A 27073-nucleotide genomic window follows, 5' to 3' on the forward strand; every position below is an offset into this window, starting at 1 on the left:
CCAGCAGTTCCTTCAGCAAATCATTGAGGAGTATGCAGGGATGCCTCCTGGAGTTTCAGCGATTCGTACAGATGCTTCTTCAGAATTCCTCCAGAAATTCTTTCGGGGATTCCTCCTGAAAATCCTTCGGGTTTTCCTCCTGGATCTTAGATGGTTGAGATGTCATAGATCGCAAAAAAACTTCTTGATCGTTTAACGGTTCAACATCGAAAAAATCTCTTTATTGTAAGCTCTCATATTTATACCCCTACATGACTTGCTGATTGTTATTATCGATAATCAAACTAATGGTTGTTATGCAGAGGTATTTCGTCACCAACTCAACTCCTTCAACACTCCTCCTCGACGGAAGTATCCTTTCCAGGTCCCGAAACTTCGAAAGATTCACCCCAAAAAGCGGTTTTGTCATCATGTCAGCAATCATGACCCCGGTAGGCAAGTATTGTGGGTCGATGATTCCGTCTTGCTTCAGTTGTCGGATGAAATAATGTTTTGTCACGATATGTTTGGATCTTCGGTTGACGTTGAGCATGCTCAATTGCTTGATGCAGCTTTGATTATCTTCATTGATCTTCACTGGCAACGTGGTTTCAATCCAAACGAAGAATTCAGTTGAGTTCTCTACAGCAATCGGCCATGTCTACGTACTCAGCTTCGGTACTATTAAGTGTTACGTTATCTTGCTTTCTTGGATTCCATCCGATCACACCTCCAGCATAGCGAAACAGGAAACCGGATGTTGATTTACGGTTCTTGGAATCCCCTGCCCAATCAGCATCAACGAACACTTCCAGTTGAAAAGACTCCGCACCTAGTACCAGCCCGTGGTCGATGGTTCCCTTCAGGTAACGAAGTACTCGCTTCGCTTCATTCCAGTCAACTTGGCTTGGGTTACTGGTCTTTCGTCCGAGGAACGATAATGCAACAGCTATATCCGGTCTGGTGTTCACGGCTATGTACAACAATCCTCCGATCAAATTGGCAAACTGGTGATTGTTTGGCAATGCTTCCGTCAGCCAGCGTTACTATCAATCCGGAGCATATTACATACTGCTTGAAAAGTTTCTGTCCGCGCACATGTGGGTACTAGCACCGGAATCCACGACCCAAGAATCAATCGTATCCGGTTCATTACGCGTCGCGAAACAGCACGCTGAGCATCCATCGGGACGGTCATCTTCCTTCACAGTTCTCGCTTTCGATTTGAACTTTCGCCGGGATTCGTCCACCTTCGCATTGGATTGCACACGACAATCTTTCTTAACATGTCCAGGTTTTCCACAGCTATGGCAGATAATATACTTCCTCGAGGACTCCACTCTCAGCAATGATTCTCCCCGCGATGGATATCTTTGGCGCTTCATGGATTCGTCCAACAACTTGCTCTTCACAAGGTCCCATCATCCGAGGGACTCTTCAAAGCTGTAGTTAGGGTATCATGACTTGAGACGTGAGGGACACACTCTGATGATGTTTCTTCAAGGCTTCTCAGGTTTCTCTGGCAGCTCGACAATCCCGGATGATCGGATATTGATTATCTTCAACGAACAGGGCAATAGTCGCCCTGGCCTTATCGTCTCCCTGTTTCCATTTGCTCGTGACCGGATTGGGTACCCCCTCCGAGATGTGCTTCCACAACCCTTCGCGAATCAGCAGCATTTCAATTATGAATCTCCAGGCTTCGTAATTGGCGTTATTCAGGCGTTCTATCATGAGCTTGTTAGCGTCCATCTTGAAAACGAACCTAAAGTACCGACGGATTTTTTTCGGAGATTCCTCCTAGACTTCCTTCGGGAATTCATCCTGGAAGATCTTTGGGGATTCCTACTGGTATTTCTTCAGGGAACCCTCCTGAAATTCCTCCGAGGATTCCTCTTGGAATTCTTTCGGGGATTCCTCCTGGAATACTTTCGGGAATTCTTTCGATAATGGTTCGGATTTCTCCTCAAATTTGAATGGAAAACGCCGTTTTTCTTCTGAGGAATCTTGTTGAAAATGTTTCGAGGATTCCTCCTGGATTATCTTCGAGGATTCTTTTTGGAATTCTTTCGGGAATTCCTTGGACTGTTCCTCATGAAAATCCTTCGGGGACTCCTTCTAGAATTCTGTCGGAGATTCCTACTGGAATTCCTCCAAGGATTCCTCCTGGAATACCTCCGGGAATTCCTTCGGGATTTCCTTCAACCATTCCTCCTAGAAATCCTTCGAGGATTTCTCCTCGCATTCCTAAGGAACTAACCGCTGGAATATCTTTGGAATTCCTGCTGGAATTCCTCCGAGAATTCCAGTTGGAATTGTTTCGAAGATATTTCCTGGATTACCTTCGAGGATTCTTTCTGGAATTCCTTCGGAAATTTCTCATTAAATTCCTTTATTAATTCCAAGAAATCCTTCGAGGATTCGTCTTTGAATTCCTATGTAAATTACCGCTGGAACTCCTTTGGTCTTCTTCTTTATGGCTCTACGTCCCCACTGGGACTTGGCCTGCCTCACTTCATCTTAGTGTTCTTTGAGCACTTCCACAGTTATTAATTGAAGGGGTTTCTTTGCCTGCCATTGCATGAATTTGTATATTGTGATACACTATGCCCAGGGAGTCGAGAAAATTTTCCCGACCGGAACGGGAATCGAACCCGCCGTCTCCGGATTGGCGATTCATAGCCTTAACCACTATTCTAACTGGAGAACCCCTTGGTATTCCTACTAGAATTCTTCGGAGGATCCCTGTTGTAATTATTTAAGAGATTCCTGCAGGTGAACCTTTGAGGATTCTTTATGGAATTCTTTCGGGGATTCCTCCTAGTTTTTTTTTTCAGAGATTCCTCTTGGAATTCCTTCGCGGATTCTTTCTGGATTTTTACTAAAATTCCAATCAGGGATTTCTTCAGAAGTTTCTGAAAGGATCTCTTTAAGAGAGATTCTTGAACTATGTATTAGTTATTTCGGAAGCAGTGTAGCAGTTACTTTGGGGATCAATCCAGGAGTGCCTTCAGCAAGTTCTCCATTATTGTTATTATTAATGTATTAATGACACTTTACACCGGGGTGCATTCGTGTCCTAAGTTATCCATGGTTCTTTCAGATTCATCTAGAAGTTTCCTCCGGCATTCCTAATGTAGTTCTTTCAAGGTTACTCCTGGTTCTCAAATTTCCAAGGTCCCAAGGTCCCAAGGTTCCTTTGGGAATTTCTCCTTGAATTCCTTCGTTGATTCCTCGTGAAAATCCATCGGGGATTCCTAAGCGTAAATAGTGTAACCTTTTTTATCAAAATTGATAGCTTCTGAAGCTGCTAAGAAAACAAAACAAAACCTGTATTGAAATATTTTGGAAATATAACTTGTTTTTGAGGGGGTCATCCCAATCTTTTGATTAATGTAGGTAAAATTAATATTAGTTCGAATGAATACTCGTTCGGACTAGCAGTTGTCAGATCTAACTTACCTGAACAGCTCCATACGTAAAGATAATAAATAAACCACATATAAAATGTTTGTCTCTGAAATATTCGTTTTATTACTATAGATTCTTTGAAACACATACATGTTAAAATTGCTGGTGAAACATGATGTTCTACATGTACATTGAAAACACTTTTGCCGTAAATTGTCGTACGTCCAAGGATCAAAATGCGCGCTTAGGTCTACAAAAAGTAAAGTTTCTTCTCCAACCACGTGCTCGGGGCTTGATGCAAATACTGTCCCGCCAAGGCGGCCAGTTTGTGGGCATACTGACAAACGGCCGGCACCCCGACGGTACCGGACCAGTTGTAGTACATGTGCGTCTGCTTGAAGGTGTACAACTGCAACCGATCGGCACTGAGGCCGGATTCGTCCCTCAGAATGTTGTACGACGTCGGGGAGACCGTACCCTGCCGGACGCTCTGGGAAACCAGGTAGAAGTCGTTTCTGTAATTGAATAGATTGAAGTTTAGTTAGGTAAGTGAACAGTGCTACATAAACGATTTTCTTACCTCTCGGGTAGTGTAATGACGTCATCGACTATGGTTCCAGGTGTTGGGTTCCTCCGATCTTGGAACAGTCGCGTGTTGATGCGCTTGTTGACAACGAAGAAGGTCAGCTTCGACGGGAAATCCTGTCCTTTGTAAGCGGCTTCCAGTTTTTCCTTCACAGCACCGACTTCGTGCTCGTAAACGAAGCCCAAATCCCCATCGCCAACGCCATCCCGGTAGATAACGATACGCTGCGGCAGGATGTTTCCAAAGCTCGACTGATACGCGCGGATCGCCTTGATAACATTTAAGGCCAAGTAGTTGGACAGCTCCTCTCCGTGGGCATGCTGGTTTACGGTCGAGTAGTACTTGGGATGTTTGATGCCACCTCCATACATGGAGGCCACCAACGCTCCGTATCCTTTCGATCTATCCTTGGAATCCTTGCACACATCGTATCCGATTACCATCACCGAAGCCAGAGGGCTCTTGATGACCCATGGAATTCCACCCAGCTTGCAGTTCATCTGGATCGCTACTTTGGTGGCCACGGACATCAGCGTACGTACATTTCCTCCCTTAGGGGTGATCGTTCGGGTCTTCAGCACCTGCGTCGGTACGGCTCGGTCCACGCAGCATTTCTTCTTAATGGCCGAATAACGATCGGCCTTGTCGTTCGTCACCAAGCACATGATCAGCTGGGGATCTCGCTGAACGATCTGGCTCAACTGCTCCACGTAGACGACGGGTGAATCGTTGGGAATGGAAATGCGGCGAGGCTCTTCGATTTGGAAATACATCTGTGAAGCGGCTTGTTTCAAGCAGGACATGAAATCGACGATCAACCGTTCCGAACCGCCGGGCACGACCACGTACCAATTGGTGAGAGCAACCGTCAGATACATCGGGTTGTTGCGGAATGCCATTTGCCATTCGGCCATCTCACCTGCCAGGACCTTGCTGAAATTGTAAAAAAAAAGTCTTTAGTTATCGATTGTTATTTTAATGTATACTGGTATATATGAGCTCGTAATTCCCCTGATTATATGTTTAGTCATTCCGTTGTAAAGTCATGCGGAAGTTGTTTTGGGAGTTCCTCTTGCAATGCCATTGAGAATTTCTTTGGCAATTTTGCTAAGATTCCTTCAGTAATTCTGTGGTATTTTATTGTATCTATTTATATTTAATCCTCCGAAAATTGCTTCGGATCCTTTTCAGATTCCTGTGGAAATTTCTTTGGAAAATTGTTAAGTAATTTCTTCAAAAATTTCTTTAAATAGAAGTTCTAGCCGTCATCACTTTGCAAACTTCTAAGGCAATTGTGTTAGGAATTCTTCCAAAATTCATTCGCAATATTCTTTGGGAATTTCTTCGCCAGTTTCAATGGTCAATGGTTTAGATATTTCACATACAATTCATTTGAAAGTTCAGAAATTTCTTTTAGAAGTGCTGAAGAATTTTTTTTACAAATTTATTTAAGAAGAAAGTTACAAATGAAATTCAATTTACAGAAGAATAGCAGACAAATCTTAAAATGGAATTGCCATATCAATTTTCAAAGGAACTCTTATAGGAACTGTCACAGAAAAAAACCGAAGAAATTTCCAAAAAAACTGCCTGAGAAATTTGCAATGGTATTGGGGATTTCATAGAAGAAGCCGAAGGAATTTTCAAACACATAGGCACATAGCTAAAGGACAATTGGAAAAACATTCCAATCGATTTGTTGAAGAAATTTCAATAGAAGAAATTTCTGAACGACCTCCCAAAGAATATGCTGAAGTAATTTCGGAAAAGATTTCCAAAAGGATTGCTCAAAAGAATTTAAAAGTAATTTCCAAACGAACTTACAAAAACAATGCCAGAGAAATTCCTAAAGGAATTGCTGAAAGATTCCTGAAAAAAAAGCCATGTAAAGGCATTTACGCAAGAAATTTCAAAGGAATTGGCGATTTAATTTTCAAAGCTATTTATGAAAGAATTGCCAACGGAATTCGGAAAATGTTACCGAAGAATTACTCAAAAAAGACCTAAAAGAGCCTCAAAGCCATTTGCCTGAGAAATTTTCAAGCAAATAGTCGATACAATTTCTGAAGAAAGTTCCGAGGCAAGTTTTAAAGGAATCTCCAAAGACATTTTCAAAGAAACTCCCGCGAAAATTTGCTAAAGCATCACTGTAAAATTCACAGCAATTGCAGAAGGAATTCACAAAAGAATTTTGAAAATTTCCTATGCAATGGATTTTAAAAGGGACACCCGGAAGGTACCTCAAAAAAATTGCCGATGCAATCCCGATAGGCATTGATCTACAAACTTCTCAAGGGATTTAAAAAAAATATGCTTGAAAATTGCTTCAAGGATTCCAAAGGAATTGCTGGTTAAAATTCTAAACAAATTCGCGAAAAAAACACAAAAAAGCATTGAATTTATTACTGAAGGCATTACCTACTGAAGGAATTCTTAAAGGGATTGCGGCTAAATTAAAAATAGAATAATCAGAACAATTATAAAGAAAATACCAAAAAAACTGATCAAGCAATTTAGAAACAAAATGCTTAAGAAATTTCCAAAATGATTGGCAAAAAACTTTCGAAAGGATTGCTGATGAAATTGTTTAAAAAAATGAAAAGTTTACTCCTGAAGAAATACGCCAACCAAGAAAGAAGAAAGTTTTAAATAAATTTTCAAAAAGGATTCACAAAAACTAGATTGCCACCTAAATTTACTGAGGGAATTCTTAAAGAAATTGCCGGCGAGAAAATTTCAAATTTCTGGAATTTCGGGAAAACAAGAATTTTCAAAGAAATGGTAAAAACATTTTGAAAGATGCTCTAAAGATTTTCAAGCAATTGCATCGATTAATAAACGTTGTTTAATCCACAAAAATCTACGAATATTCTGTTTTTCTTTGAATTCATGAAGTACTGCTACGTATTATTCTCTTTAGTGATAGGTATTTCCACAATACATATGTGCTGAGAACGATGTGAAAAACTAATTTGTAGGGTGATACTTAGAATTTTGATATAAAGGTTCATCATCATTCAGAACATGTTTTTTAATAGTAAATTTATATTTCAATCAATTTTTGGTGATACAAAAACACAAAAACATTTCAGAAATTCTTCCAGAAATTCGTCCTGGAATTTCTTCTCATATTTAATTAAATAATACACCACGAATTTCCCCAGGAAATCCTCAACGGGATCTTTAAAAAAAAATCTTTCAACGATTCATTCGGAGACTTTCCCCATATAAGGGCTATTTCTGATATTTTACCAGATGTTCCTCCAACATTTCTCAAGAGATTATTTAATTGTAATGCACGAATTGCTTCGGAAATTCCTCCATGAATTTTCTCAGAAATCCTCAGATATCTTTGAGAAATTCCGTCAGCAAAGTATTTGCTCAGAAAATTCTCCATGAATTCTATAAAAAGCTATCGAGCATTCTTTCAAAAAATCCGATATGAGTTCGGTGATTTCTATGACAATTCCTTCAGGTATTCTTCCAGGGATTACTTCATGAATTTGGTTCAAAATTTAATCTATTTAATCGTCCGGAAATTTCTTCAAAAATATCTTAAGAAATGGTCTATGGGTTTTCTCAGAAATTCCTCCATAAATTCTTTCAGAAATCAGTACGAGACTTCTTTCAAAAAATTATCCACAGATTCCCAAAGAAATGCTTTCAGCGATTCTTTCAGGAAATGAAAAGAATAGAATTCCCCAAAAAATGTCTTCCAGTCACCTACACAATGTTTCACAAACTCTTCCAGGGACTTTTTAGAAATTTTCCTGTAGATTACATATTTTTTTATGAAATTCCTCCATAAATTTGTCCAAGGATTCCATTGAGAAATCTCAATGGATTCCTTCCAAATTGCTCCATGAGTTCCTTCAAAAAATCCTCCAGGGCTGGAAATCTGCGAAGGTTTCCTTCAGAAACTGCTCCAGTGGTTTCTTCTTGAACTTTTCTAGAATCCCTAGAAGAAGAAATTTCTCCAGATCTTCCCAGAAGAACTTCAACATAAATTTCTCCAAGTATTCTTTTACTTCTTATTCCATGGGTTTCTTCTGAAACTCCGTCAAAGATAACTTCAGAAATGCATCTAAAAATTCGTTTGGAAAATCCTTCGGAAAGCTTATCTATAATTTCATCGAAAATACGTGCGCAGTTTGCTCCAGACCCAGGAATACTTCTAGAAAATTATCAAAAAAAAATATAAGTATTTCTCCATGAATTTTTCTTGAAATCAATATTTTTTCCACAAAGGGTTCAACGAGGAGTTTTTAAAACTATTTATCCAAGAAATTCTTTAAAAACTTCTTCAGGGATTTTTTTCAAGAATTTCTCTGGGATTTCTTCAGATCTTCCTTCAGAGATTCATGTGAGTGTACTTCCTGACATTCCACAGGGATTCTACTGAAGAATTTTTCAGAAATTCCTTCCGAAATTCTTTTAAAGATTTCATTAAAGATATATCCAGAGATTTCTTCAGAATTTCAGAGATTTGTTCAAAAATTTTCAGCAAGGGATTTCTTAATATTTTATTTTCATGAAGTTTTTCAGAAACTCCACTAAAAGTTTCTTAAAAATTCGTGAAGACATTCCTTTTGAAGTATTTCCACTGGTACCTCCACAAATTCCTTTTAAAATGTCTTAAGGAATTATTGGAGATATTCCTCAAGAATATTTTTTTCAATTGGATGAATTTTTGAAAAAATGGACGATTGTCTAAAGGAATCCCTTAAAAAGCTTCTGATGATTCCTTTAGAAATTTCCAAAAGAAAACCTTTAATATTTTCTGGTGGGATTGACCAAACTCTTGAAGCTATTTCTAAAGTTACTTTTGGAGGAACTCCTCGAGTAATGCCTGGAATAATATATGAAAAAGCATCATAGATAAAAGGGAAATGAAAAATTGCTTGAGAGATTTCTGGAGAGATTCCTGGAAAAATATATGAAAGGATTTTGAAGAAAACTCTGAAACAATGTCTGCAAATCCCCTGCTGAAATTGAAAACAAAGGTACTGATTGAGTTCTTGAAGAAAACCTCCAATATTTTTTTCTGATGTAACTTCTGTAGCAATCCTTGTATGAACTGCTGGAGATATCTCTGGGGGAATTTATCGTAGAGATTCTTATAAAATTTCTGGAGGAATAAGTTCACAAAATTTCTGAAGGAAACTAATGATTCTGGAGGATTTTTTAGAGAACCCCTAGAAAATTAAGTTTTGAGACGGGCTTGGTGGTCTGGTGGCTACCGCTTCCGATTCATATACGGAAGGTCCTGGGTTCAATCCCTGGCCCGTCCCTTTCCTCCTACTTTGTACCTTTCTATATACTTTCTCCCTCCTCTCTATATATACAACTCATCTACAGCTGTGTTCATAAAAATAGCAGTAAAGGCCAATTTTCATACAAAATGATCAACTTTGACATTCTATATCTTTGTTCTCCTATGACCGATTGACCCAAAAAATTGACATCAAACTACAAATATGGTCCATTTTGTTATAGCAAAATTAAGATTTTTTTCGGAGTAACTTGCAAAAGGAAATTTCCAGAAGAATTCCTAAAGAAACTTCATCGAAAAACTCCAGGAGCAATTCTTTCAGAAATATTTCAAGATATACCCTTCATATATCAAGTGAAGGAATACATGTAAGAACTTCCGTGACAATCCTTGAAGGAATTTCTTGTAGTATACCTGAAGAAATCCCGGGAAGAATTTCTGAAGGATTTTTTAAAGAAACTCCTCATAAAAAATTCAAGATGATTTTTTTGAGAAGTTTCTTGAAAAATCCTTAAGAAGACCTAAGGAAAAAAATCTGCAAGAATCTTTGAAGAAATCCCAGGAGAAATTTCCATAGAAATAAATAAACAGGAATGCATTCTAAAGGGACAATTGAAGGAATCTTTGGAGGAATGCTGTAACCATCCTGCAAGAATCTTTTACCTATAAAAAAAAATTGGAAGAAAATGATTAATCCTAAAATAATCACTGCATGAATTTCTGGTGTCCTTGAAGGTAATCATGGAGAAAATTCTAAAGAAGTACATGAAAAGGAATACCTATATATTGAAAGTTAAGAATACTCGGAGGTGTCTTCATCAGATTTCTTGATAAACTCATAAAACAATTCCTCCGCGATAATTAGTGAAAACTTGCGTGAGAAAATTTATGGAGGGGTTCCCCGGAATTATTCTTGATTGAACACCACATTGAAGTCATTCCTATGGGGGCGTACCAGTAAAAGGGGCACTGAAATTTGGAAACCTTTAGTCGCCAGCCCTGATTAGAACACGCGACGAGTACATGTTTAACGAGAAAGGCACTATCACAACTGAGTTGATTAAACTGGAGTTTTCAGCCATCTTCCCTGTATTGGATGAAAAAACCTAAATTTCGAAGACACAGTGTGAGACACAAATTGAGTGATAAAACTTTGGAAAAATGTCCACTCATTTTGGTGGGATTCAAACCCACGATCTTGTATGACTAGATCGGCGCTTTAACCAACAAAGCCACAAGACAAGTTATTTTTCTGCGGATTACAAAGTTAATATCAGTTCGAAGAACCACTCCAACCAGGTCCGTCTTGAACAACTATACTTCAATATTTCTCTGTCGGCTTAGATGTTTAGAATCTCCCACATGTTCACGGTTGTGGGATCAAATGCTTTTCCTGTATCTTCTAGATTTTTTCATAAAGCATTGTCACATAACTAAACTTGGATGTCTCTTCTGCGGTAAATATTTCACCCAGATCCCTTCGTTTTCTTCCTCTCTTCTATGCAGTAAATGTCATAAGAACAAATCCTTCTTTGGATGATCACCATTCGATTTCTTGACATATTACAATTTTTTAAACCTATACAATTGGATGATAATAACTAAAGGTGCACTACTTACCACTGATCCTGCTCCGGGTGGAAGAACACCGTCTCCGGCGGGAGCACACGGGCTGGAACCTCCACCAGTCTGCGGTCCAGTTCCGTTTTCCAGAACTTGAACACATCGGAACTGTCCTTGGACTGTTGCATCCGCCGGTTGAACGTCTCCAGCCGTTGGATACGCTTGTCCGGGTTCAACCGGGTGTGGTCGGCAATCGCCCGCATGAGACTGGAAGATTGGGAGAATGCGATGATTAGCTTGAGATTTTTTAAACATAGGTCAGATGAAACAACGAAAATCGACTTCCATTCTGGTTAACTTCAAATTATACATATTCTGATTTCCTTAATTTAAGGAACGTTGCATAACTATGTATAATACAAAACAATCGGAATAGTAACATACAGGGGATGGCCAAAATGTTTGGGATAGGCAACTTTTTTTCTCCCACAAAAAAAAATCAACATGCAGTAACTTTTCATACAGTGCACCAAAAAATCTCAAATTTTGACTGTTTGCCAACCTATTATATGTGCATCATTGGTACAAATTTGGGCTCGATTGATTAATATTTCGCGAAGTTAGAACCGTTCGGGTAAAACACTATTTTTTAGACAACTCATTTTTGAACTGTCATATCTCGGAAACCAGTGAACCGAATTGAATGAATTTTTGAACGTTTATCAACAATATATTGATACTTAATACGACGTTATAAAATGTTATATTTTCTCACGGCGAATTAAGTTATACCGGGTTGAAAATTTTACCCATATAGAGGAAAATAAGTCAAATTTACAATACCACACAAAAGTTATTAAATGTGTTGTTCCTTCAATCTAAATAGGCTCTAATATATCTGATTAGAGATAATTTGGGAACAGAAGTGGAAAATCTTTGGATATCAACACTAAAATTTATTGACATTGATGTGAAAAAATTACATTTTTTTGAGAAAAATCCAAAAAGTGTCAAACCATGATAACTTTTGTCAATGTTTAACAAGTACCTATTTTTTAATAGTTTGTGAAGCATTTACATATTGTTAGTGTACGTTCAAAATTTCATTCAATTCGGTTTACTGGTTTCCGAGATATGACAGCTCAAAAGTGAGTTGTCTGAAAAATAGTGTTTTACCCGAACGGTTCTAACTTTGCGAAAGATTTATCAATCGAGCCCAAATTTGTACCAATGATGCACATATAATAGGTTGGCAAACAGTCAAAATTTGAGATTTTTTGATGCGCTATATAAAAAGTTATAGCATGTTGAACTTTTTTGCGAGAGAAAAAAAGTTGCCTATCCCAAACATTTTGGCCATCCCCTGTACATTACAAGACGGAAGAGGTACAATTACTACTTACTGGAAATCCCGTCGCATATCGTCGGTAATGCCAGTGATCCTGGACAGTTCGGGAATAAGGTAGATCAGCTCCGGTAAACCCGCCCGGATGTCCCTGGCTTTTGAGCGGGACACCAGCATCGGTTGCCGCGGATCCCGAATAACAATATTGTATTTGTCCTTGAAGTACTGCATGAAGGTGATCGGGCCCTTCTTGGTCTCGAAAGTGCTCTCCGGGTTGACGTCGAATTCAACGTCCGAGATGGTGTAAGTATTGTTCTTGCCATAGGTGGACATTACCACAGTTCCCAGAACCATGCGTTTGTAGTTGTCCTTGAAGTTTCCGCGTTGATTCATGCAGTGTTCAAATAGCGAATAGCACGTGTCCGTGCGCATAACCCGGTGTGTCAGTTCGGCACACATAAGCACATCCTGCTCGTGCTGGCGGATGCTCGTGAGATAGCCCGGGTACAGATCAATTCCGTACTGTCTGATTGAGACTTTAGCTTCCGGGTCGAAGAAACTTCGCCCAATAAGTTGTAATTTGAGGCCGGCCATGGCGTGACGGTTGATAAGGTTGAATACCACAAAAGCTTTTTCATTCGTACCGGTAACATCGCCAACTCGTCGCAAAGTAATAACATGGTCTTCTTCGGTGAATTTGTCCCTAGCTGTGAACTCCGCCGGGTCCTTTTCTAACTTTGTTCGCGTAAAGACCTGCGTTCCGTCAAACACGTACCCTCCAATGTGTGGCTTGATCTGGAACATAAGAGCTCGCATTTTCTTGTTCGCTTCCACCGAGGGATTAAAATCGACACGATAATGGAAAATTCGCTCGTCCTCATTGCGAAGCACACGGAAATAATTGGTCTGAAGCATGATAGGTCGTCCGGTGTTTCCTTGCTTGGCAACCGATGTGTCCGTACGGGTATGCACAATTTCCGGCAAATAACGGTTTCCTCGCAGTCCACCACGACCACCTCGGGAGCCTCCTCGGCCACCACGCTCACCTCGGCCCTGCATCTTCTCCTGCTTAATTTCCGACTCCAATGCGGACACTTCCTCTGTTGGTGCCACGCTCGGTGGCGAATGTTCCGGACGATCGTAAGGCTTCTGCCGGTGATCACCTCTATATCCGCCTCCATTGTCCGACCCTGGCCAAGCGCCTCGTGAAGATCCTCCGTTGTAGCCGCCACGCGATGAGGATCCTCCTACGAAACCGCGGGCCCGTATCCGGCCGCCACTGGAGCCCTCCTGGGGATTATCGGCCATTCTTCGGTTGTGACGTCCTGTAAATCCAGGGAGAGAAAACTTTTAGAGCAAACGAAACAAATTTCAAACTTTTGCTAATAATTTACAGTGGTTCCTCGCGAAACAAGCGTTCGGGCAAAACGTTCTCACTATTCTAAACTCGTCAAACTAAATTGCACTTTCACACATCATCAAAAAAAATATACATCCAATGAAATCTACCTCTCTAGGTATGTTTGAAATACCCAGTCATGGCTATGCACGTGTGTCCAATATGGTGGGACGCTTGTCTTTAGGTAAAAGTAACTGTTGTCTCTTGTTTCTACCCTTGAGAAAGCGTTAAATTGTTTTATGGTTCTTTGCACGCCCACCAACGAACGAAAAGGATACCTCTTAATCTTGAATTGTTTTACACTGTCCTTCTTCAAGCAATCTATGTTATATTCCTTTCACATTTGTAGGGCGCTCAGGCATTGAAATAAACGTCTTGTTTCCCATAAATTTGGAAAGGCCAACTCAGCCCGTAAATTACATAACGCCGGCAAGAGCCATGAGTGGAAATTCCAAATGACGAACAAATATTATCTCCTACATCGGCTTTCTTTATGAAAATGAAGGGTTCGTGTCATATGCTGCAGTAGTATTGAGAATTGAGCATAGGTTTCGTCCATCAAGATGTGTTTTATCCTTTGTTTTTGTCGAACTTTATGCCAATCCCGCTTTGTTTGAGTGGAACATTTTATTGCTTTTTTCAGAAATAACATATTGTAGGACCCGTTTCTTTCTTAATCAGATAAGGATATTCGATTGTTAACTGTATTGATATGTCCCAAAAGCTGATGTTGAAACAGGATGAAAAACTCCTAGAGAAATCCCTGGAGGAGTTTCTGAAGAAATCCATCGATAACTTCTTTAAGGATTTCCTGAAAAAAAAATATCTCAAGGTATATTCCTGAGACGAATTTTTGAAGGAATTCTTTTACAGGAACTGCAGCGGTATTTTTGAAGGAATTCATGGAGGGATTCCTGAACAAATCCGTGGAATTGCTTCTAAGGGATTTGCTGGATAAAATCACGAAACAATTTCTGGATGACTTTTTGGAGAATTTCCTGGCTCCTGTATGCATTCCTCTAAAATTATTTTGAAACATTTCATGACAATTCGCTGGAGGAATACCTCCAGAAATCCTTGAAGTAATTTAAAAAAAATCTGCGAATGTTCCTGGAAAAATCTCTGAAGAAACTCTTGGGTGCATCCCTCGAAAATATTATGAACGAAGCATTCTCGGAGCAATCACTGGAGGAATTCCTGATGAAATCCATGTAAGGATTCCTGGATGAATCCCTGGAGGAATGCATGGAGGAATTCGTGGAGGAATGCTTGGAGACAATCCTCGAGGAATTCCTAGAGGAATTCCACGAAGAATTCTGGAAGAAATCACTACTGAATAAATCTCTAGAGAAATTCTTGGAGGAATTCCTAGAGGAATTTCTGGAGAAAATCCTGAAGGAATCATTGAAGAAACTACTGGAAGAATCCTTAGAGGAATTCCTTGAGAAATCCCTGGAGGAATTTCTGGATAAATTCTTGGTGTAATTACAAGTGGACTTCCTGAAGGAATACCTGACAAAATCTCTGGAGAAAATTGTAAAGGAATACCTGGAGAGATTTCTGGATAAATTCCTGGAGAAGTTCCTATATGAATTCCTGAAGGAATCTATGGAGTAATACCTAGCAGCAATTCCTGCTAGCAATTCCGGAAGCACTTTCTGGAGGAATTCCTGGAAGAAATCTTGGAGGCATTCCTTGGGGAATAACCGTAATAATTCTGGAAGGAATCCCAGGAGAAAATGCATAAGAAATGCCTTGAAGAATTCGTGGAGGGATCCCAGGAGGAATTTCTGGAGGAATGAAATGTCTTGAGAAATTTTTGGAGCGATCCCTGAAGCAATTCCTGGAGCAAACTCTGAAGCAAAGCCTAGAGGAATTTCTGAAGAAATTTCCGGAGAAATCCCAGGAGAAATCCTTAGAAGAGTTCATAGAGGAATCTCTGGAGGACTTGCTGGAGAAATTCTTGGAAGAATTCTAGGAGGAATCTCTGGATGAATCCCTGGAAGAATTCCTGGAGAAATCTTTGGAGAAATCTCTATGGGAATTCCTGGAAGAGTTCCTGGAGGAATTCCCGGAGGAATACCTGTAGGAATTCTGGATGGAATCTCTGGAAAATAACTGAAGAAATCCCTTGAAGAATTCCTGGAGGAATTCCCTAAAGGAAACTCTGAAGAAATCTCTAGATAAAATCCTGGAGGAATTTCTGGATAAATACCTGGAAGAGTTCCTGTATTAATCTCTGAAACAATTTCTGGAGGAATCTTGGGAGGATTTCCAGTAGAATTTCCTGAAGGGATCTCTGCAGCAACTCCTAAAGGAATCCTTGAAGCAATTCCTGGAGGATTTTCTGAATTTCGGAAATTTCTTAATGTATTCCTGAAGAAATTTCTAGGGTAAATTCTGGAAGAATTCTTAGAGGAATTTCTAGAGAAGTCCCTAGAGGAATAAAATCCTAGAGGAATGCCTAGAGAAATCCCTGGAGGAATTCCTAGAGAAATGTCTGGAGGAAAACCTGCAGGAATGCCTGAAGAATCCTCCACGGGGAATTTCTGGCGGATTTCCTGGAGGAATCCTGAATTCCAGGTGAAATTCCTGGATCAATTCCAATTAACTGGGTTGTTTCTGGAGGAATTCTTGGTGGAATTCGTGGAGGGGTTCTAGAAGGAATTCCTGGAAGAAATCCTAGAAGACTGCCTAGAGGAAATTCTTGGAGGGAATCCCTGGAGGAATGCCTGGAGAAAGTCCTGGCGGATTCCTTTGAATAATTCTTGGATGAATCCCTGGAGCGATTCTTGGATGAATCCCTAGAAAAAAAATCCAGGAGACATGCATGCTAGAATTCCTGGGGGAATCTGTAGAAGAATTCCTGGAGTAGTTCTTGGAGGAATCCCTGGAGGAAGTCCTGGAGAAATGATTGAAGAAATTCCTGGAGGAATTCTTGGATAAATTCTTGAAAGAATTCCTTTAGCAATCTCTGATGCAATTCCTGGATAAATCTGTGGAGAATTTCCTGTAGGAATTTCTAAAGAGATCTCCACAGCAATTCCCAAAGGAATTTCTGAAGCAAATCCTAGAGGAATCTCTGATTTTCTGAAATTCAGAATCCCTGGAGGAATTCCTTGAGAAATCACTGGAGCAATTCCAAGAAGAATCCCTATAAATTTCTGAAGGATTTACAGGAGGAATCTCTTGATGAATTCCTTGGAGAATCTATAGAGGAATTTCTGCAGCAATTCTCGAAGGAATCCTTGCTGAAATTCCTGGAGGAATCCCTGGAGGAATTCCTGGAGAAATTCTGAGAAAAATGTATGGAAGAATCCCTGGAGGAATCCCGGGAACAGTTCCTTTAGAATTCACAGAAAGCATTCCTGTACGAATCCCAGAAGGAGTTACTGAAGATATGCCAGAAGGAAGCACTAATGAAAAGATTCTTGGGAAAACCCTTAAGGAATCCTAAGAAGAGTTCGTGGAGGAACTCCCTGCTGCAGTTTTCGAAGAAATTCCTGATGGAGTCACTTGTAGCAGTTCCTGAAGGAACTTCTGAAAAAAAGCCCAGGAAGAATCCCGGAAGTAATGCCAAGAAGAATTGCTACGAAATCCCCAAACAGTCCCCGGAGAAATTCCTGAAAGAATTCCAGATGGAATATCTGAGTGTTGGAAGAATACCTGGAGGAATACCTGCAGAAACCCCCGGAGGAATTCTGGAAGTAATTCCAAGAGGAATTCCTAAGTAAATTCCAATAGAGCTTACTTAAAAAAAATCTCGAAGAATTTCTGTAGGAATCCCAGGAAAAATCTGAAAAGCTGCAGTAAATTTCGGATTTGATGTCGATTGAACCCATTGAATCCATTAAAAGAATGTTTAGTTGGACTCCTAAAAGGTTTTTTGTACAAAATTTTGAAATAATTCCATGATTGGGTTTTAAATAATCCCTGGTAAAATTTTATGAAAGAATTCCTGAGAATTACTTCTTGCAGAAATATTTCGAATAATTTCACATGGAATTTTTGGAGCAATCTCTAGTGAAACTCTTGAAGAAATATATGAAGAAATCCCTGAAGAAATCTCAGAAGAAATAGCAGCAGAAATATCTAACATGATTACTGGTGAAATTCCTTTGGGAACCCTAGGATAAATTTCTGAAGGAATCCTCAAAAATAGCACTGGAGCAATCACTGGACAGACCTCCAAAGATATCCCAGGAGGAATTCCCGGATGAATGTCTGTTGAAATCCCGAGTGTAATTCTTAAAGGAATTTCTGAAGATATCTATGATGGGATCACTGAAGGAAGGATTTCTTTGATGCATCCTTGCAGAAGTATCTGTAGAAAAAATCTAAAGAACTCGTGGGAGAAATTCCCGAAGTATTTCATGGAACAAGCTCTGAAACAATCACTATTAGAACCCCGCAAGACGTCCATAGAGGAATTCGGGAAGTCCCTTGAGGAATTCCTGAAAGAATCTCAGGAGAAGTTCCTGAAGAAATTCCTGGTGGAATTTCTGAGGTTGTCGTTAGAGGTATTCATTAAGAAATTCTAGGCTTTTTGCTCTTAGTAAGTAATACGATGAATTAAGAGCTACTACACTCTATAGCAGCAAATGGTTTTAGAAAATCCTTCTCTATCCCTACCGGAACTTATTTCCGGCATATCTGGAAAATTCAGCATGTTGACTGAATTATTGATAAACTTGAGCTGTGGAGACCTGGTGTGATGGCTAGAACACTTGACTATGATGCCGCGGACTTGGGATCGAGTCCCATTGCCGACAAACTCGCAAAATGAGAGTTCTTTCTTCGAAAGGGAAGTTAAACGTGGGTCCCGAGATTAATTAACCTGGGGCTAAAAATATCGATAATACAGATACAAAAAAGTCTTGAATTGGCTCGAACCAGGCCATCTGGCTACGCCCATGGCTTTTCCCCCAAGATCACTGTTCCTTCCACACAATATATGAATTCATTAAATGACAGGCAATCAAATAATAGCTGTGTGTGGAAGTGCTTGAAGAAAACTAAGTTGAAACGCCAAGTTCCAGTGGAAACGAAGATTCAGAAAGAAAAAGAAGAAGAAAGAATAATAGTGTGGATACTTCTGCTGAAATTCTGAAGGAATTTTTGATAGAATCGCAGGATATTTTTCATATTCTTATGTTTCTAGCAAAATGTTAAACCTTCCAGATGTGTGGTAGAGGCGAGGAAATAACGAGTGGTGTGTCTTTGAAAATGTGGTAAAACATGCGGAGGATATGCTTGGTCCTCATAAATTTGTCACATCACTGGCAGGAACATACACAATTTGGAGAAATATATCACTTACATCTCACCCAGAAAGTGCACTGCAGACCACACTGACTGCTAGTGGCACCATGTCGAGAGGAAAGAATATAATTTTAGCTCCCTGTTCAACCTAATACTTGTCGGTCACTTCAAATCGTGTATAGCCAACATGCAGTTGCATGGAGACACAATATTCTGCATAGCGATGTGGAAAACTGAAAGCCGACACAAGAAGTGTCACATTTCTTTGTCACACGGCAAGCAGGCATATACAGGGGATAGACAAAATGATCGGGACAGGCAAAATTTTCACTTTTCAAAAAATGTTCAATTAGCTGTAACTTTTCGAAAAGTGCATAAAATATTCTCAAATTTTTACTGTAAGTTATTCAACTAGTTGTATATCAGTGGACAAAATTTGGAAAAGATCGGACAATTCTTCACGAAGTTATAAAGATTTTTGAAAATGGTAAAATTATCCGATAGCCAACTTTGAGCTGTTATATCTCCGGATTCAATGAACCGAATGTAATGAAATTTTGACCATTAATGACTTATATAATGAGCTATGAAAAACCATTGACTTAACTTAATATTCTTAACACGGAAGAAAATTATAACGATTAGACTATTTTTCTAATAAAACACCAAATTATCCAAAACATCAACATCGTTTCAAAATTCAAGATGCAAATTATAGTTCATTTAGTTTCCCTCTAATTGACTAATATATAAATGCGTTTTGAAGGAAAGTAACAACATAGCCGCCAATAAATTGAAAATGTAATGGGATGCATATTAAAAATAGACCAATTTACTAAAAATTCGCTTGTTGAAAATTTCAAGTTAAGTCAAATGTTTTCCAGAGTTCATTATATAAGTCATGAATGTTCAAAATTTCATTGCAATAGGTTCATTGAATCCGGAGATATAACAGCTCAAAGTTGACTATCGGATAATTTTACCATTTTCAAAAATCTTTATAACTTCGTGAAGAATTATCCGATCTTTTCCAAATTTTGTCCACTGATACACAACTAGTTGAAGAACTTACAGTAAAAATTTGAGAATATTCGATGCACTTTTCGAAAAGTTACAGCTAGTTGAACATTTTTTGGACAGTGAAAATTTTGCCTGTCCCGATCATTTTGTCTATCCCCTGTATGCAATATTGCTGGCTACTTCAACGTGTGTGTGTTGTTTTTATCGCCAGCACATGAGTTGACCACGTTGACCATACTTAGAGTAAGGTGGGGCAAAAGTTCGACCTTAGTTGAAAATTCAATTTTTCTCAAAAAATCGAAGCAGATAAAAATAATTGAATACCGCGTGGTGATTCTACCATCCATGAGTTAAAATTTTGCTGAACAAAGTTACGCCAAATATCTTTTCAATTTTGAGTTACAACACTTTTTGTATGTGTGTGTCTTATTCGAACTCTTGCCCCACCACTGGGGCAAAAGTTCGAATCTTGTGTTTGTGGAATTTCGCTAACCGTAGCACACTATTTTGACACTTAGGTAATAGGAATACCTAAAACCAATTAATATTTGATGTTGGAACTGGAATACACATTAAAGTTCGATCTAGATTTTACCCATATTAGGGTTAAATTGACTACACCAAAAATTAGTAGTTTTCCGTCAAATTCAGATAAAACAATATTTTTTTTCAACTTTGATCGAATTTTCTCACTAATTCCATAATTTTTAGAGATAATATGTACATTTTGCCGAATTTTAGGTTTTTATCTAAAGTTGCTACATGACTCGAACTCTTGCCCCACAATTCGAACTTTTGCCCCACTATGTGTAAAATATGATTTCCAAATCTTTTTTGCAAAAAGTTATACATGCTAAAGCTTCTTCAAAATATACCTAATTACGCCCCAAAATAAAATATCGAATTCGATTTCATTACAATTCGATTCCATGCGTTGGAATGATCATCGCATATTACAATTTTTTGATCAAAAACCAACATTTTGTCATAACTTTTCGAAATATTAATCAATTTTCATAATTTTTGGAGTGAAAGACTCTTTTTCAAAAAGGCTTCGAACAACCTTGACACCCGAAAGAAATAATTTGAATTGAGCTCAAAAACTTCAAAAGAAACTCTTGCCCCACTCGAACTTTTGCCCCACTTTACTCTAAAGACGATTGACAAAGTATCAGCTGGATTTATTCTTACTACCAACCATTTTGGCCACATGTTTCAATAACTAGGGGAACCCGGGGAAAGAAGGACACCGAGGCAAAAAGGACACCCTTGATACCGCCGAGAATTCCTGTGCGAATTCCGCTAGAAATTCTTTTCAAATTATCACCCCACCGGAAAACCCGCCAGGAGTTCCACCAGTAATTCCTTTAGAAGTTTCTAATGGAATTCCTTTAACAGTTCCACCGATTATTTCTCTACTAGATTACACCGATTAGCCCTACTAGGATAATTTGTCAATCTTCTTCGGACCAGGTGAAATCAAACACTTTATACACTACGGCATTTTGTTGGAACAAATGATGAATGAAACTGATTGTATCGTTTGCCCTACTTATAAATACCTAAACTCGATCCTAATGAGAAAGTTAACATGTTGACTAAAAACACAACAATGAAACATATTGCAAAGAAATATCGATAATCAGTTACAAGTGATATGTGAAACTAAACACATTAGATAAGAGAAGCTAGGAAGATTCTTTCTTATTCAATATCACTCCAGTAGACAGTAGTCATTCGTCTTCAATGTTCAGGTTTCACCCATTTCTGCAAGTTCTGCGATTTGCTATGAAGTTAATAGCATATTTATGTTAGACATCGAAACAAATACACAAACCTTTTGGAGCCATCTCAAAATTGGTGATACTGCAACAATCTGTATCACTTTGAACTACAAAGCTCGTTATTATTATGTTCTAGTTATTTCTATTAGAACCAGCTATAAACATTTAAAATACACAAAACACAGAATATACACAACTTGCCGAAGCCACCCATAGACGTAATCAGTACATCATCATCTGCCAACTATTGCAGTCACTGTAGTACAGCATACAATACGGTCGACAAGGTCAAACAATAGATGTAGGTATTTTGTTCAGCTAAAAACTGCTCGACTGGTAGCTTTCAGTGTCTATCAACAGGGCCGTAAGTAAGAGTATTCAAACGAGACGTTGACGATTCGAGTAGAAGAAAAAAATCTATGGTTGAACACAACCATTCAACTTTTTCAATGTACGAAATAATACAAGAAAAGAAGTAAAAGAAGTAAGCAGGTGTGTTACTTGTAAATGAGCAACATTTGTAAGGAACGGTGTCGGTGGTTAAAAATGTTATCGAAAAAAATAGTATCCACCCATCAAATGAAAGCTAAAGATATTCTCTTTCATTTGTTGCTAAGAGAAAAAAATCTATGGGGGGGGTGGTTGAGGTTCTAGAATAATTTCTATTTTTTCGTGATTTCTAGAACAAATTTTCGTAAAACATTCATTCCATAGAAAAACGATATAGTGCAACTCCGATTGTCGTGCACTGAACGGCAGCTTGCGGTGAAAATTACTATTCTGAGGGTCAATTTAAATGCACAACGCCACTAAATTTGTGCAGACTGAGTTTCGTTTTAATTCAACAGAATTATGTTTTCAATTTTACCATGGACTCGATTTTCAATGAAAAAAAGTTTCTGTTGGCAACCGGATTCGAACCAAGAATCTTGACATCACCAGGCTCGCACGCTACCACTCAGCTATCGAACCGGTTGATGTGAGAAGAAACAAAACGCACACAAGAAGCGTTGGTGGGTCGATGATCATGTTTTGCCATGGTAAATTTAAAAACATTTTTGTGCTTGTCATTACTGCAAGGCTCCTTTCAGTGTGGAGCTTGGTGGGTTTGTAGTTTAATGAAAATAGTTAGACCCGTATTTTTTTTTATTTTGTCATTAGGGTCACCAACTTTCAGATAGGGTGGTCCTAAAAATCAAGGTTTTTGAAAACTAAAAATATTCAAAAAATCATAACTTTTAAATCTGTTGACCGATTTTAAGCTTCTTTTTTTGTTTAAAAGCTATTGAATTGTACAGGGGATACTCAAAATAACTGGGACAGGTAAAATTTTCACTTTTCAAAAAATGTTCAACTCGCTGTAACTTTTCGAAAAGTGCATCAAATATTCTCATTTTTTTACTGTAAGTTCAGCAACTAGTTGTGTATCAGTAGTCCAATTTTAAAAAAGATCGGACCATTGTCCACGGAGTTATAAAGATTCTAGAAAAAGGTAAAATTATCCGATAGCCAACTTTGAGCTGTTATATCTCCGGATTCAATGAACCGAATGCAATGAAATTCTGACCAATCATGACTTGTATAATGAGCTATTGAAAACCTTTGACTTGACTTGAAATTCTTAACACGGAAGAAAATTATAACGATTAGATTATTTTTCTAACAAAACACCAAATTATCCAAAACTTCAACATCGTTTCAAAATCCAAGCTGCAAATTATAGTTCAATTAATTGCCCTCTAAATGACTTACATATAAATGTGTTTTGAAGGAAAGTTACAACATAGCCGCTAATAAATTGAGAAAGTAATGGGATGCATATTAGAAATTGATGAATTTACTAAAAAATCGTGAAATAAATGAAATTGTAATAACTTTTTCTCTTGTTAACAATTTCAAGTTAAGTTAAACGTTTTTAAGAGTTCATCATATAAGTCATTAGTGGTCAAAATTTCATTGCAATCAGTTCATTGAATCCGAAGATATAACAGCTCAAAGTTGGCTATCGAATAATTTTATCCTTTTCAAGAATCTTTATATCTTCGTGAAGAATAGCCCGATCTTTTCCAAATTTGGACTACTGATACACAACTAGTTGATGAACTTACAGTAAAAATTTGAGAATATTTGATGCCCTTTTAAAAAAGTTACAGCGAGTTGAACATTTTTCGAAAAGTGAAAATTTTACCTGTCCCAGTTATTTTGAGTATCCCCTGTAGTTTCAAGGGAAAATACGTTGAAGGGGCCAAATTGTGTGTAGGTGAAAAAATATGCAATTATTTTGGTTTTTTCACGTTTTCATGGTCTCGAGACCAAAAGGGTACCCTGGTTTTGAATTTTTATCAGAAAATTCAGGAAATTTAGCGTAACATATCAACAAATCAGTACTGTATATTTCTCAGTTTTCAGCACCAAAACACGTATCTTCTTTCTACCAGTGCTAGTCACTCATCAGCAGACGCTTGTTGAAACAATTCGGAAACAACCACAACACTTTCCACTCTGTATCTGTTTCAAAATAACTATTACTTCCAACTGAGAGCATGCTTCCTTTTCTCTTCTCGCACACGCACACGAAAACAGGTTGCTTTGTTTTTTCTGCGATCCACTCAATCATCAAAGATGACTGCAAAGCTTTGTGTTTGTTGCATTCTACGAAGCGAAATTGTCTTTTTACGCATGGTTGGTAAAAAACGTTTGAATTTTGTTTAGGGTCTGGGACCATTTGGGCAGGAGCACCTATTTTGGGCACTTGCTGCTATAACTCAGTCAATTTCAAACCGATTGACTTGAATTTTTGAACATGGCTAGGTACTGTGCGTAACTGATCGTGTCTCAAAAATCAAGTCAATCGGTTCAAAATTGACTGAGTTATAGCAGCAAGTGCCCAAAATAGGTGCTCCTGCCCAAATGGTCCCAGACCCTATATTGTTTCATTCTACAAATCAGGAGCTAAAATAAGCAAGTTCGCCGTCTGTCGGATTCGTGATTTCGTGCATGATACAACTCCATTCGTACTATACATTATACGAAAACAGCTTTCAATTTACAAAACTGGATTCACGAAACAGAACATTTACGAAAGTATATTATCAGTGTGTGATTTCCAAAAGCACTGCCGAATTATTTTGAAAATGGATTCTCCGATCCATATCAAAAGGAATACTATAAGAAATTGTTGAAAAATTTTCCAAGTTCTGCTTCATAATTTCCAAAAAATTTGCCAAAGTTATTTTCAAAGAAATCATCTAAGGATTTCCCAAATGGATTTACAAGAGAGAAATATTTGCCAACGATATTTCCTAAAAAATTGCCCAAGGAATTATTAAAGAAACTGTGAAACCATTTCCAAAGGGATTGTCCAAATTCTTCAAAAAAAAAAATGCCGAAAAAGATTTCAAAGGAGTTGCCGAAGTAATTTCCATATAAATTTTGGAATTTCCAATGGATTTAAAAAACGATTTCCTAAAGAAAATGCCATTGAAATTCTCAAATGAATCCATATTGTAATTGCATTCAAAATTGCCAAAATAATTGCTTATGGATTTTTCAAAGCAGAAGTTTACAAAATAATTGCTTGAAAATCTTTCATTTTAGCTGATGAAATTTCAAACGAAATTTTTGAAGCATTTTCCAAAAAATGCCAAAAACATTCTCAATGAAGCTGCCACAGGAATACCTAAATATGATTATAAAAAATTTCACGAAGAAATTATCTAGCGATTTTTGTTTCATAGAAATGCAAACGAAACCGCCAAAGATATATTCAAAGGAATTGCTAAAAGTTTTCTCGCCATAATTGGCAAAGGAATTACGAATGACACAGATTCCTGAAAAAAGTACATGACAAAATTCCAAAGAAATTAGGGCGGATATAAAAGGTACAAAACTGATTAACACTCATTCGAAGAGGTATTCTGCTTAGAGGGTTCCAAAGTAATTGCAGAAGAAATTTTAGAAGCAGTTTCAAAAGTAATAGCCGTAAAAGCTTTCAAAGTAATCTTCTACAAAAACTTTCAAAAGATTTGCCGAAATAAATTTTAATGAAATATCCAGACATAACACCGAAAAAAATCCCAAACAAATGCAGAAAGAGAACAAAAAAATAGCTATTGAATTGTAGTTTTAAGGGAGAATACGTTGAAGGGTTCAAATTGTGTTTAGGTGCAAAAAATGTGCAATTATTTTAGTTGTTTCACGTTTTCATGGTCTCGGGATCAAAGGGGTCCCTTGGTTTTAAATTTTTATCAGGAAATTCAGGAAATTTGGCGTGACATATAAAAAAATCAGAAATGTATATTTTTCAGATTTTGAGATATGATTTTTTTTTTGCTCGGATATTTTATTTTTATTATTCATCATCTCCCCCTTGACGAGTCAACGAGCACTGGAAAGGACATAATAGATTTGATCTAGACAAAATGATGCTAATCTCCTCTAGTCAATTTCTTGCATCACAAAACTCGTCAGATTTACTAAGAACTGTTGTGAGCGACTCAGATTTTAGCAAAGTGTTTTCTTCATTAAATTATTTGTGTACCCTCTCTTAATGCAAAAACTCGGTCGATTTTCCGAGTGGGGAGGGGAAGAGCGTCCAACTGTTTTTTTTTTTTCAAACACGGTGCTGATAGTTGTTGACATTCAGCCGAATAATTCGTCAAATGTGGCTATAGAGCAGTTATGTTGTCGGAAATTCATTTCAACTGCTTCATAAATTATTCTTGCAATATTTTGGTAGTTATTGGAATATTTCTACGACAATTTATTTAAGAATTCCTTCGGCAAATTTTCTTAAAAATTTCTTCGGCAGTTCCATTGTAATCTGTTCAGCAATTTCCATAAGATTTTCTTAAATTTTAAGCAACGACTTCGAAACTCCCATCTACTGTTTTTTCGTTAATTCCTACGAAAGTTTCTTTAAAAAACCACAAATATTTTTTTTTAATATTCTTTAAAAAATTTTAAAAGCATCATTTTTTTTATTGGAAATTCCGCTGGGAATTTCTTCTTTCATATATTTGAAAATTGATCAGATAATTATTTTACCAATTCCTTCCACAATTCTTTCGGCATATTCTTTGAAAATTTTGTCGATCATTCCTTTTAGAAATTGAAAATTGCCAATTCGAATTGCTGACAACATTCTCAAAGGAAATAAAAAATGTGATTTCTAACGAAATTGTATAAATAAAAACTCCAAGATCTGCCTAATAAATTCCCAAAGAAAAAGTAATTTCCATTGAAATTGTCTCGGAATTTCCCAAAAGGATCTCCAAAAAGTTGTCGAACATATTTCTCAAGAAATCGCCCAAGGAATTGCTACAAGAATTACCAAAGAAACAGTGAAAGCATTTCCAAATGGATTGGCCAAATTCTCAAAAAAAAATGCTGGAAAAAAATTCAAATCAGTTGCCGAAGAAATCTCTATATGAATTTCTGAAAGAATACACAA

At 37.8% G+C, this 27073-nt stretch overlaps 1 protein-coding gene across 2 annotated transcripts in view; it reads right to left on the bottom strand.

Annotated features, from left to right (window-relative positions):
- Positions 1–3489: 3489 nt before the first annotated feature.
- Positions 3490–27073, bottom strand: part of LOC109418558 (protein aubergine) — a 47729-nt gene continuing 24145 nt past the window's right edge. Inside the window, exons 1-5 of one of the 2 annotated variants that reach the window (XM_062842343.1) lie at positions 21675–21873; positions 12215–13481; positions 10869–11078; positions 3971–4909; positions 3490–3905 (exon numbers count right to left, since the gene is read on the bottom strand). In XM_062842343.1, the coding sequence (XP_062698327.1) occupies positions 3641–3905; positions 3971–4909; positions 10869–11078; positions 12215–13481; positions 21675–21687 (2694 nt within the window). In that variant the 5' untranslated portion in view covers positions 21688–21873 and the 3' untranslated portion in view covers positions 3490–3640. Of the gene's footprint in view, positions 3906–3970; positions 4910–10868; positions 11079–12214; positions 13482–21674; positions 21874–27073 lie in introns of those variants that run through there. The other variant, XM_062842344.1, reaches the window with a different exon arrangement.

The sequence above is a fragment of the Aedes albopictus genome, chromosome 3 (assembly GCF_035046485.1).
Source record: "Aedes albopictus strain Foshan chromosome 3, AalbF5, whole genome shotgun sequence".
NCBI classification, from domain to species: Eukaryota; Metazoa; Arthropoda; class Insecta; order Diptera; family Culicidae; genus Aedes; species Aedes albopictus.